Raw genomic sequence first — 12070 nt, 5'->3', positions numbered from 1 at the left:
AAAGAAAGCACTTGGCATACTATAAAGACGATCATATCTTCGCCGCGTAGTGATCTTCTCTTCTCACATCGGCTAGGGTTTCTCCTCCATCTGGTTCAATGGTGAGACCCTAAAATCTGAAGCCTTAGTCGTGTTGTTTTGGTATTTGTGGTGCTAAGGAACAGTGGAATTTTGTCTGAAAATGGCAGGGAAAAGGAACGGGAAGTTTCGGTAAGAGGAGGAACAAGACTCACACGCTCTGTGTGAGGTGTGGCCGCCGGAGCTTCCACATCCAGAAGAGCCGCTGCTCTGCCTGTGCTTTTCCCGCCGCTCGCAAGCGAACGTGTACGCTCCTTATCACTCCCCTCTTTCTCTCCTCCCTGAACCGTCGCTTGTGTTTTCGCTCCTTATTTTTTGTCGATGAAGTAAGTTTCCGAGTTAGATGAGGATTTGATTTTAACTTTAGCTATGCAACTGCGATTTCGGTAGTTGAATTGAGATGTCTGTGGAAGATGGGATCTTGATCAGGCTATGGGTTTTAATTAGTGTTTGGGCAATGGACTTGAGGGGTCTTGGAAAAGATGGAATTGGTTTTTAGGGGATGTTCGATATGTATCGATGATCTGAATTTTGGTTCGACCGTGATGTTAATTATGTAATGAGATTTGAATGATCCAATACCGGCAAGTTTAGGTTCTAAACAGTCGCCGTTTGTATGTTGGATTAGTGTGTTTGGAACATTGGATCTAGTGTCTATCCTAATATTTCCTCTATGCATGCAGTTACATCATTGCCTTTCGATTCGAATCGAATGATATCATCTACCATTTCCATTGCTTAGTTTTTATTTTGGTACAGTTTGATTTTACTTGATGCAACATCTTGTAATGGACAAGGGCTGATCGAGTTGTATGATAATTCTGTGGAGTACAGATAACTGGAGCGTGAAGGCCATTCGGAGAAAGACCACCGGAACTGGTAGAATGAGGTACCTCCGCCATGTGCCTCGGAGGTTCAAGACTGGCTTTAGAGAAGGTAATGAGCAGCCTTATTTTTTTTTATACGTTTGCTGTCGTTAAGAGGCTCGTTTGTTAACTGATGAAATGCAATTGGATTGTTGTTATCAGGCACCCAAGCAACACCAAGGAACAAGGCTGCTTCTGCGTCTGCTTAGGCAATCAATGAGTGAATCCTTGGAACTGGGCACATGATTCAATGAGCCTATAACTCCTCAAAGAATACAGATGTGGGTTTTGTTTTTGTTTTTTTTCAATGCTTATTATGTAGTTTTTGTTTAAATTTTGGACAAGAATGGATGTTGTTGCTTGGCATTTTTGTATCGTACTATGTCCTTGTTCAGTTTTGATATGCTTCAGAATTGATCTTTGTTGTCATGAAGGTATTTTTTTATCCTTGTCGCTTTATATCACTGAGAGCCCAGAGAGCCATTTGTGCATTTCGTTACCAGTTAATACTTGAAAGTAGGGCTGTGCGAGGAATCGTTTCGTTCCAAAATTAAAAAACGTGGTATATTTTCAATTTGAACCGTTCGTATCGAATTTTGAAAAAACCTAAATATCCGGAATTTTTTAAGATCTACATTTTTAATAAAAATCAGAATTAAATCGAAATCAAAATTCAATCGAATTGAATATAATATAATTACAGATTAATAGCTGAATATAATATAATCGAATCGAACTGAATTATTTCTAATCCAAATTCTAACCAAATAGCTGAACGTTCATCCGGCCGTAGCCAGCGAGCTAATGGACAAAAGCTACACGCATTTTTAGTTCAATTACGAAAATGCCCTTGACCCGGGGGTTTTTTTTTTGTCCTTCCGTCGTCTTTTCCCTCCGTCGAAATTGGCCGTGGAGAGTTGTATACTTGTATCCCTCGATATTAGGGTTGGAAGAGGGAGCTTTTAGCCTCTGTTTCGATGGAGGCCATAAGAGAAGACATGGATTTGCTAGACAAGATCCTCCCGCCGCGTCTGGAAGACGCCGGCCTCGAAGACTGCGCTCTCCCGCCCGATTCGATCCAAGAAGCCTTCCGCAGAGCCGCCGACGCCGTGAAGTCACGCGCCGCCCCTTTCTTTGAAGGCGACGAGGAAGACCGCTGCGTGGCCGATCCGTGGCCGGGGACGAAGGAGACGGAGACGGATGCTGTGGTCGGATCCGGGCTGACGCCGAGCCCAGGAGCACCCGACTCTATCGTCGTGGGCGGAGAAAAGTCAGGGACCACGGGCTTCTGTATTGGTGGCGAGTTGGCAGAAGAGGGAGAATGCGGAAATGCGGTGGTGGTGGGGGACGGAGAAGGTGGGAGGAGCTGCGGTGATGGGCTGAAGGGTTTGGGCGTGGAAGGGATGAATGAGAACGGAGGGAAGAAGGGTCAGAGGGAAGAGGAGGAAGGAGAGAAGCCGATCTTGGTCGAAGGCTTTGTCTGAAAAGTCTGAATTTTTGCTTCCACTCTCTCTTGACTGCAGTTTGAAGCCACAGTCTTTTCTTCCTTCCTTATATGGGTCGGTCTGTCTCTGTGGTTGGTGTCATAGTGTTTCTAAATAAAGCATTACAAGATTGGTTACTTGCTATGGGCATTCAAGATTCCTCTGAAAATGACATGAAGATTGGCCAAAGCACTAGTATCGAATCAGGTTTTAATTTGAGTGTTGGCCGTTGATTGGTAACATTGCTAATTGGACAATCAAATTGATAATAGACTACCAGAGTTTTGTCAAAAGAAGATAGTGTCGGGATATAAGATTGAAGCTGAGAAAACGTTTAGATCTTTGCTAGTTGAAACCCAATGCCTTTTTCTGAAGTTTGGTTTCATCTGCATTGAATCTGTTCAAGTTATGCTGCTGCTGCTTTCTGGTTGATACTGGTTTTGTGGAATTTGCGTTCATTCCGTATGTACGCATATCTGCTTTTCTTTGATTCTTGAAATGTGTTACCTGATTAAGTACGAGTTTCAGGGCAACTCGTTGGAATAATCTCTTATTAGATTGGGTGCTTGTCCACCCAAAAAGGGTATCTTCTCCATGGTCTCCTACATTCTTGTCCATATTGTTCAGAAGCTAAACGCTACGAGCTTAAATGATGATGGATCTGGCTACAGGGTTTGTTTTCATCAATCCCACAATACATCATCACTGTTGCCACTGATCCAGAAGGCTGGGTTTTACACAACAGGGGTCAACAAAGGTTCATTTTTGAAATGAGCCAGCAAGTTCCTAACGACAAGGTCAGCCATGTCTCTGCACGTTTCCTCTGTGTCACTGCCTACATGCGGAACCAGGACCACGTTCTCCATCTGCAACAGCTCTTCCGGGACTTGAGGTTCGTTCTCATAAACATCGAGCCCGGCCCCGCAGATCCTTCCTTCCAGCAGAGCGGCCACGAGCGCAGGTTCATCCACGTGCCCACCTCTCCCGATATTGATCAGAATCCCATGCGGACCCAATGCGTCAATCACTTTCCGATCAATGATGTGCCGGGTTTCTTCTGTTAATGCACAAGCTACAACCAGAATATCAGATTCCTTGGCTAGGGTTATAACGTCTGAGTAATACCTATAAGCCTCGGCGTCGGCCTCTGGTTTCTTGGTTCTTGAGTGGTAACCAATTGGACAGCCAAATGCCGCAGCTCTCTTAGCGATTGCTGAACCGATCCTCCCCAACCCAATGATTCCCACTGATTTACCGCTGAACTGTAACATGACAACAAAATGAAACAAATTCAATCTGCAATTGAAAAAAAAAGCCTACCAGCTTACATCAACTTTCCATTCACCATTAATGGCCATAAGCCTACCAACTACATCTGCTTAACAGCCCCTACGGATGAGATGAGCATTAGTAGAAGCTTTTGCCATTTTATCTGAACTACAGAATTAACGTCAAATACACAAATTATCCAAAACATGACATTTCAAAAGTGATGTATGAGGAGCAAACGGAAGAGAAATTCCATTCCAAAAAGGAGGAAAAAACTGACCTTTCTGCCCAAACCAAAAGAAGCAGAGTGCCAATGGCCGCTTCTCAAGAAGCCATCGGCAGCGACAATCTTCCTAAGAACAGCGAGAATCAAGCCAATTGCCAAATCGGCGACGTCGTCGGTGAGAACATCGGGAGTGTTGGTAACCCTAATCCCCATTTCCCTGCATTTGAGGAGATCGATTTTGTCCAATCCAACGCTGTAAGTCGACACGATCTCCAGACTGGGGAGGGAATCGATGAGATGGGCGTCGGCGCCAAGCTTCGTGTTGCAGACGACCGCTCTGATAGAGTCGCCGGCAGAGACCCCATTCTTCCATGGTTTAATGACGGTGAAGTGATTCTCGAGCTCCTTTTCCAGGTACGTCGACATTGAACATGTCATCAGCACTCCGATGCTCTTCTCCATTCTCTCCCCAAATTTTACAAAACAGTGGCTCTCTTTTTCGCTCTTTTATCAGGACCGTCATTTCGGTTTTCCGGCTCGAACCGAGCCGGTTAGGTTATATTTGGATTGGTTATTGATTTTTCAAAAAAATTATAACTATTGGATTCAGTTTGATTCGGGTATATCCGGTTCTATCCATTCTTATTTGGTTTATATTAATAAAAAAAATACTAATTAAAAAATTCGATTTTCCCGTTTTTTTTTCTATTGTGTGGCTCCATTCGTGTTCGAGTTTTAGATTTTAAGAAAATCATTCAATTTACAATTATATGTTATTTGGTTCAAATTGATTCGGTTCTTAACCAAAATAATGACCCCCACTTCTGGTTATATAAAACCCGAATATCACGATTTAAATCGGTTGTGTCATTATCCACAGGTAACTTTGGTGTTTTGAATCAATAATTCAAATTCACGTTTATTTATGACCTCGGAATCTCATAATTCCATGTTTTATCGAATGTGTATTATTATTAATCACACACACCCATTGTTTTCAGTTTCATGAGGCATAATAATAATAATAATAATAATAATAATAATAATAATAATAATAATTAAAAAAAAAAAATCAAAAAAAAATCAACCCACAGGAGTCACAAGTGGCTCGCCGGCGAAGTGAGCCACCAAGTTGCTAACCACAAGATCGGCCATGGCGTTCCTTGTTTCCACGGTGCCGCTGCCCACATGAGGCAGCAAAACCACATTCTCCATCCCGAAAAGCTCCTCTGGCACGTACGGCTCGTTTTCAAACACGTCCAGCCCAGCCCCTCCTAGCCGGCCTTCCTTGAGAGCCGCCACCAGCTCTGGCTCGTCCACATGCGGCCCTCTGCCTATGTTTATGAGCACACCCTTCGGCCCCAATGCATCCATCACCTCCCGGTTCACGATGCGTCTGGTCTCTTCCGAGAGCGGGCACGCGACCACGAGTATGTCTGATTCTCGGGCAAGCTCCACCACCGTCGGATAATACTTGTAGGTAACATCAGACTTCTTGGTTCTCGAGTAGTATTTGATTGGGCAGCTAAAGGCTTCGGCCCTCTTGGCGATGGCTGTCCCTATCCTCCCAAGACCGATGATTCCGACAGATTTTCCGGTGAACTGAGCAAGATAGATTAAAAAAAAGAATGGTTGTGAAAAAAATCATGCCTTTATACTAATCCTACCCATCCATGTAAACCACACGTGCCCATGGATCATGAAAAAGTTCGTGCCTCTGATCAGCAGGTTGATGCAAAGAGGCTGTTAATAATGAGCAATGGGAATTGAATCCAAGATCTAATGTGCACCATATATACGGATAAGATGAAACAATTCTAAAAGAGAAGTAGAGTTTGAAAAAATCTTAGGTGACAAGTCATAGCACCAACACAAATACAAAAGACCTAATTACCTATGGAGAAAAAACAAGTGAGGATTAAACAACAACGAGATTCAGTCAAATCCATCTTGGATAGATTGATCTAGGAAACAGAAATGGTTAAATTAACTCGCTGGTAACATGCAAATAATGTGAAGAGAATGGCGAGTTTCCACAGAGAAAGAGTGTTCTTTTCTCACCAACCTAACGAATTACGATGTGAAAAGATGATGGTCACTAAAGACGTCCGACGCCTTAACACTGTTGGCATATTGGCTCAAGATCATTCAAGGTCGCTGAAGCTTGGAATATTGCGAAACTCTGTTCTGTGTTTTTATGCTTTTGGCAGTTGTGTTGCAGTTATATGTTTGGTTTATTTTGTTTTCGATAGAGACAAGTAGTTATGTTTGTTAACTGTCATTTTACAGTTTGTGTACGTGTATTTATATGTTGCAAGTATTATGAATGAAGGTATGGCTTTTTCTGAAAAAACTGTATGTGCACTCTGTTCCTTGTTTCAGAACAGAAGTTACAAATTTGGGTTTTGTGTGCGTGTGCTTGAGAGACTTACAAAGTCTTCGGTGGTATCAGAGCAAATTATTGATCTTTGAGGGATCTGTGAATGATCTGGGAAGTGTTTTTTCGTTCAAATGGAACAAACTGAAAGTTCAGGGTCCTCTGCATTCACAAGGCTGTCTGCTCCAGTTTTTTACGGCGAGAACTACCAAGTCTGGTCTGTCAAGATGAAGGCTTTCATGGAAGGGGCAGATTTGTGGGAGGCAGTTGTTGAAGATTACGAGATCACTCCATTGGGAGCAGATCCGACAGTGAGTCAGATTAGGACTCACAAAGAGAAGGTTACAAGAAAAGCTAAGGCAAAGTCCTGTCTCTTTTCTGCAGTCTCTTCTTCAGTTTTCACCAAAATTATGCATCTGGAATCTGCAAAGCAGATGTGGTATTTCTTGAAAGCAGAATATGAAGGTGATGAAAAAATTAGAGGAATGAAGGTGTTGAACTTGATGAGAGACTTTGAGAGACAACAGATGAAGAAAAGTGAAACTGTAAAGGATTATGTGGATCGACTTGTTGGTATTGTCAACATGATCAGGATACTCGGCACAAAAGTTACTGATGACAGCATTGTTCAAAAAATCATGGTGTCTGTGCCGGAAAGGTTTGAAGCTACCCTGGCTACCTTGGAGAATACTAAGGAACTATCTAATATCAAACTGGCAGAACTCCTTAGTGCTCTTCAAGCACAAGAGCAAAGGAGGCTCATGAGGAAAGAAGAATTGGTGGAAGGTGCTTTGAAATCCAAAGCAAAAATCAGTGCTGCAGAGAAGGGAAAAGAGCCATACCAGAAGCAGAAACAATATGGAAATAACAAGCAAAATGCAGGAGCAGAATCGAGTGAGAACAAAGGTTTTCCTGATCCTTGTAAGCACTGCAATAAGAAGGGTCATCCCCATTGGAGATGTTAGAAGAATTTGAAATGCAGGAAATGCAACAAACAGGGACATATTGAAAAGTATTGCAGAACCAAGACACAAGCATCGGAGGTTGAAAACACAAAAGCAAATGAGACAGGACAATTTTTTGTGGCATCATGTTTTGCGTCAAATGGTGTTAAGGATGGGTGGCTTATAGACAGTGGTTGCACTCATCATATGACAGGTAACATAAATCTATTCAACACTCTAGATAAATCTGTCAAATCTAGAGTTAGAATAGAAAATGGAGACTACATCTCTGTAGAAGGAAAAGGAGATGTTTTGATTGAAAGTGCTACTGGTTTAAAGGTGTTAACTGATGTTTTGTATGTACCCATGATTGATCAAAATCGGTTAAGTGTTGGGCAGTTACTGGAAAAGGGGTACAAAGTTGTGTTTGATAAGAATGAATGCCTTATCAAGGATATGTCAGATGGAGTAATGTTCAGGGTTAGAATGAGAAACAAGAGTTTCTCATTTAACCCGAAATCTGAGGACTGTGGTGCAATGAGGTGTACTGTATCAGATGAAGATATTTGGCACAAGAGAGGGTCATTTCCATTCAGGTGCACTGATCTAAATGCAAAGGCATCAACTGGTGGAAGAGTTAACAGCTTTGGGCAGAATTTCAGTAGCTGCAGTGTTTGTTCTCAAGGGTGTTTTTCTTGGAGTTCCAAGAAGCAAGAGGTCGTTGCCCAATCTCTGCAGAAGCTGAATTCATAGCATCTACTGCAGCAGCAAATCAAGCAATTTGGTTGAGGAAGATTTTAGTTGATTTGGGGTTGGAGACAAAGAATCTGTTAAGGTTCTGATGCTCGAACCACTCCTTAGAGAAACTCCAGCAGCTTTATTGAACACCCAAACCATACACTTCGGATAGCTTTGATTAGAGAGAGGCTCCTACTCTCATCCCCACCCAATTCTCAACCAGAAAATCCCCTCATCCCCTTTCCCCCTCCTCCTCCTTTCTTTATACAATCCCCTCCCTAACAGAATCCTCTAACTACTACCAACCCTAACGAAACAACTAACAAAACAGCCAAACAAATGTCAACACCTATATGCTATCTACACAAACAAACAACCACCACACTAGCTGCGTACCTTTGTCCCTAATCCTTCTGTAGTACTTATCAATACTCCCCCCTTCAGCTTTAGCTTGTCCTCAAGCTAAAATCCTTGATCTCTTTTGGTTGCACCACCAGCTTCATCTTCGAACTCCACCCCTCCTCTCACTTCAAATACCACATCTCTTCTCTCTTTATCAGCCCCAGTCTTCATCTTCTGTTGTGCTGACTGCAACCTCTGTTTTATCTCCTCCAACATTTGTGTTCCCGGTGAATTTGCACCAAATTTCATCACCTTATGGGAATCCACTTTCTGCAGAATTTTCATACCAAACTCTCTTATAATTTTCCCACTTTGATCAAAATATAACCGTTCTCCAACCCACACAGCATCATCCAACCTTTCTCTCTCACTATCCTTACTTTTGTGTGTTATGATAACCACACCCCACCACGTGGCTCTCCTTACCATCTTCCACCCACACCCATCAGGTAAAGGTTTTTTCTTATCCATGAATTCTCCATAATCAGCACTTTTGTCTAAATCCCTGTCAACTCGTGTATACAACCCCTTTTCCCCAAACTCTAAAACTGACCCGGACCATGAATTCACGCCAACATTATCATTCCTATCTATTATTTCAGCCAATTGATGCTTCTCGCTGTCCGCACATCCTCCGATTGCAAAAAATGTTTCAATTCGAATATTCCAAGCACTAATCTCATTCTCTTCAAACCTCGCTTTCTCCGTCTTTAAAGGGCCTTCCCTTTTGGGCCGGTTGTTTGGCAGAGAGCTTTACAGTAAGTGATGAGAAAGTCACGGCTAATCGCCGGTGATAAATCCTGCTCGATGTTAGAGTAAAACTGATTCAGAACCTCGAGGTCATCGCCGAAAATCTGAACCTTGCGTTCGGAGTCGGTGACAACGATGTGGTTACAGAGAGGGCTGTAGAAGTCTTCCCTAGTCTTCGTTCGATGCGGAACGCCGACATGGACCAATCGAGAATTTCGCTCCAACTCTCCAATTTCAACAAATCTGGAAGTATGTTCGAGCTTTCTCTATGCAAAGCATCATCTTTCAATCAATCGTTGTGTCTGTATCTTCGGTTGCTTTTCCACCTCAACTCGCATCGAAGCCAAGCGTAATTCTTCCAATTCCTTACTGCCTCCTAATTCAAAATAACTCTCAGCACGTGTAATCCAACCAACAACATTGTTACCTTCAAAGACTGGCATTTCAACCTTTCGCAAGTGCGATTCCTTCGATCTGACGACGGTTTGGAAGCACTTTGTTTGATAGTCCCCTATCACATGAATCTGTAAACCCAGCCGCTGTCTGCACCTTTGGGACTTTGTCACGAATCACGATCAATCGGCAATTCTCCGATCGGTATGTTCTGGTCATGATTAGCCTCTATGCGATCGACGGATGCGATCGACATCACCTTGAGGTGCAAACTGTTGTTTCTGATGAATCGCTCCTGTTGCTGCACATCGCCTTCCTCTTTCGGCTGCAGAATCACCTCTCGAACCTCTGGACGAATCTTCGGTTCGTGATCGCAATCGGCTTTCGGCTCTGGATCGCGATTGAATTGCGATCTGTCAGCTCCTGTTGCCGGCGGCGAAATCGAATCTGGAGAAGAATCCTGGCGATCGCAATCAGCTTCCAACAACCGACACAGCTTCGACAGCATCTGCTCCATCGCCTCAAATCGCGAGCATTGTTTCACCAGGTAATCCATTTTCGAACACTGCTTCTGTAACTCATCCATCTTTTCGTATTGTTTCTGTAATTCCGCCATTGTTTCTTCGATCTTCTCGCATCTGTCACTGGCTCTATCTTCCACTTGCTCCTTTCTTTGCGCGTTGTTCTTCGTCATTGATGAGACTTGCTCTGATACCAATTTGTTAAGGTTCTGATGCTCGAACCACTCCTTAGAGAAACTCCAGCAGCTTTATTGAACACCCAAACCATACACTTCGGATAGCTTTGATTAGAGAGAGGCTCCTACTCTCTTCCCCACCCAATTCTCAACCAGAAAATCCCCCTCATCCCCTTTCCCCCTCCTCCTCCTTTCTTTATACAATCCCCTCCCTAACAGAATCCTCTAACTACTACCAACCCTAACGAAACAAATAACAAAACAGCCAAACAAATGTCAACACCTATATGCTATCTACACAAACAAACAACCACCACACTAGCTGCGTACCTTTGTCCCTAATCCTTCTGTAGTACTTATCAGAATCTGACTCAGATTTGGGTGAACAATCAAGCAGCAATATCTATTTCGAAGAATCCAGTCTCTCATGGAAGAACCAAGCACTTTAAAGTCAAGTTTTTTTTTCCCGAGGGAAGCTCATCAACAAGATGAAATCAATGTTGTGTATTGCAGAACTGAAGATCAACTTGCCGACCTTTTTACAAAGGCTTTTCATCCAGGAAGATTTGAAACACTTAGAAGCATGATTGGTATGTGTTCGAGACATTGATACAAGGGGGAGTTTGTTAGCATATTGGATCAAGATCATTCAAGGTTGCTGAAGCTTGGAATACTGCAGAACTCTGTTCTGTATTTTTATGCTTTAGGCAGTTGTGTTACAGTTATATGTTTGTCGTTTATTTTGTTTTCGATAAAGACAAGTAGTTGTGTTTGTTAACTGTCACTTTACAGTTTGTGTACGTGTATTTATGTGTTGCAAGTATTATGAATGAAGGTATGGTTTTTTCTAAAAAACCTGTATGTGCACTCTGTTCCTTGTTTCAGAACAGAAGTTACAGATTTGGGTTTTGTGTCTGTATTTGAGAGACCTACAAAGTCTTCAAACACTACGTCGGCCAAAAGCCGAAACACTAGGAGATGAACTGTTTTAGCTCAATTAACAAAAGCTGGAGAGGTTATTCACACAATTCTTACCGGACAAAGGAAGTTCCTTCGTTCGAAGAGATCTAAAGATCAATAACAGAAACGAGAGCTCAGACTATTTTCCTAATCCCTATTATATGACGCATTCATGCTCAAATCAGAAATCAAGAAGATACAACGACAATTGGATTTTCAATATGTCATCCAAAATGTCGGATGTGTATAAAAGTAGAGAGAGAACCTTGGTTGTGAGCTTGTAGTTTCCGCTCTTCCACTTGCCGCTGCGAACATAGCGATCACACTCGCACAATCGTCGGAGAACGGACAGCATGAGGCCGATCGCAAGATCGGCGACGTCTTCGGTGAGAACGTCGGGAGTGTTGGTGACGCGGATCCCTCTCTCCTTGCATTTCCCCAAATCGATTTTGTCAAGCCCCACGCTGAAGCTGGAGACGATCTCCAGCTTCGGAAGAGTGTCGATGAGTCGAGCGTCAGCGCCGGCGGAGGCGTTCCCGACAACGGCGCGGATAGAGTTCCGATGAGTCTCGAGGAAACCGGAATTCTCAGGCGCGGTCCAGAAGCGAAGGAGGTCGAAGCGCTTCTGAATCTCGTTCTCGAGGTACGAGGACATCGGGCACATCATCAGCACTCCGATGGATTCCATTTCTCGCCGGAGTTCCTGGCAATTGCGACGAGAGAGAGAGAGGGAGGGAGAAGCCGAAAGCGGAAAACTGAGGAATGGTCGGTGTGAAGTCGACCAACCCGCTTGGACCCCCTGCATTAAAGATAAGCCCAAGCCCATTTATATTATGGGCCTAGATTATCAGATAATAAAGCCCATTCACAATTTAATATATATAGA

At 43.2% G+C, this 12070-nt stretch overlaps 5 protein-coding genes across 5 annotated transcripts; 3 read left to right on the top strand and 2 right to left on the bottom strand.

Annotated features, from left to right (window-relative positions):
- Positions 1-7: 7 nt before the first annotated feature.
- Positions 8-1389, top strand: LOC104800431 (60S ribosomal protein L37-1-like). Its single transcript, XM_010523223.1, has 4 exons — positions 8-101; positions 189-324; positions 913-1014; positions 1107-1389. Exons 1-4 carry the CDS (start codon positions 99-101, stop codon positions 1151-1153), a joined length of 288 nt encoding a protein of 95 aa, XP_010521525.1. The 5' UTR covers positions 8-98; the 3' UTR covers positions 1154-1389.
- Positions 1390-1820: 431 nt separating this feature from the next.
- LOC104800426 lies at positions 1821-2568 on the top strand. Its single transcript, XM_010523219.2, has one exon. The coding sequence runs from the start codon at positions 1922-1924 to the stop codon at positions 2426-2428; it is 507 nt and encodes a 168-aa protein (XP_010521521.1). The 5' UTR covers positions 1821-1921; the 3' UTR covers positions 2429-2568.
- A 371-nt stretch (positions 2569-2939) lies between these two features.
- On the bottom strand, positions 2940-4408 carry LOC104800425 (hydroxyphenylpyruvate reductase-like). The gene is made up of 2 exons (XM_010523218.2): positions 3978-4408; positions 2940-3690 (listed from the first exon to the last, which is right to left on the bottom strand). Exons 1-2 carry the CDS (start codon positions 4383-4385, stop codon positions 3163-3165), a joined length of 936 nt encoding a protein of 311 aa, XP_010521520.1. The 5' UTR covers positions 4386-4408; the 3' UTR covers positions 2940-3162.
- Positions 4409-4875: 467 nt separating this feature from the next.
- LOC104800424 (glyoxylate/hydroxypyruvate reductase A HPR2) lies at positions 4876-11971 on the bottom strand. The gene is made up of 2 exons (XM_010523217.2): positions 11450-11971; positions 4876-5525 (listed from the first exon to the last, which is right to left on the bottom strand). The coding sequence occupies exons 1-2, from the start codon at positions 11870-11872 to the stop codon at positions 5007-5009; spliced, it is 942 nt and encodes a 313-aa protein (XP_010521519.1). The 5' UTR covers positions 11873-11971; the 3' UTR covers positions 4876-5006.
- Positions 5533-11443, top strand: LOC104800423. The gene is made up of 2 exons (XM_010523216.1): positions 5533-8079; positions 10255-11443. Exon 1 carries the CDS (start codon positions 6435-6437, stop codon positions 7263-7265), a length of 831 nt encoding a protein of 276 aa, XP_010521518.1. The 5' UTR covers positions 5533-6434; the 3' UTR covers positions 7266-8079; positions 10255-11443.
- Positions 11972-12070: the final 99 nt, after the last annotated feature.

The sequence above is a fragment of the Tarenaya hassleriana genome, unplaced genomic scaffold, assembly GCF_000463585.1.
Source record: "Tarenaya hassleriana unplaced genomic scaffold, ASM46358v1 Cleome7, whole genome shotgun sequence".
Lineage (NCBI taxonomy): Eukaryota > Viridiplantae > Streptophyta > Magnoliopsida > Brassicales > Cleomaceae > Tarenaya > Tarenaya hassleriana.
This window is presented reverse-complemented; position numbering and strand designations above follow the sequence as displayed.

Coding starts and splice junctions, on each gene's coding strand:
- LOC104800431 (XM_010523223.1), top strand. Junction 325..912: donor CGCCGCTCGCAAGCGAACGT/GTACGCTCCTTA, acceptor TGTGGAGTACAG/ATAACTGGAGCGTGAAGGCC. Junction 1,015..1,106: donor CAAGACTGGCTTTAGAGAAG/GTAATGAGCAGC, acceptor TGTTGTTATCAG/GCACCCAAGCAACACCAAGG.
- LOC104800426 (XM_010523219.2), top strand. CDS start 1,922: ATGGAGGCCATAAGAGAAGACATGGATTTGCTAGACAAGATCCTCCCG.
- LOC104800425 (XM_010523218.2), bottom strand. CDS start 4,385: ATGGAGAAGAGCATCGGAGTGCTGATGACATGTTCAATGTCGACGTAC. Junction 3,691..3,977: donor CTTTTGGTTTGGGCAGAAAG/GTCAGTTTTTTC, acceptor GTCATGTTACAG/TTCAGCGGTAAATCAGTGGG.
- LOC104800423 (XM_010523216.1), top strand. CDS start 6,435: ATGGAACAAACTGAAAGTTCAGGGTCCTCTGCATTCACAAGGCTGTCT.
- LOC104800424 (XM_010523217.2), bottom strand. CDS start 11,872: ATGGAATCCATCGGAGTGCTGATGATGTGCCCGATGTCCTCGTACCTC. Junction 5,526..11,449: donor ACTACAAGCTCACAACCAAG/GTTCTCTCTCTA, acceptor TATCTTGCTCAG/TTCACCGGAAAATCTGTCGG.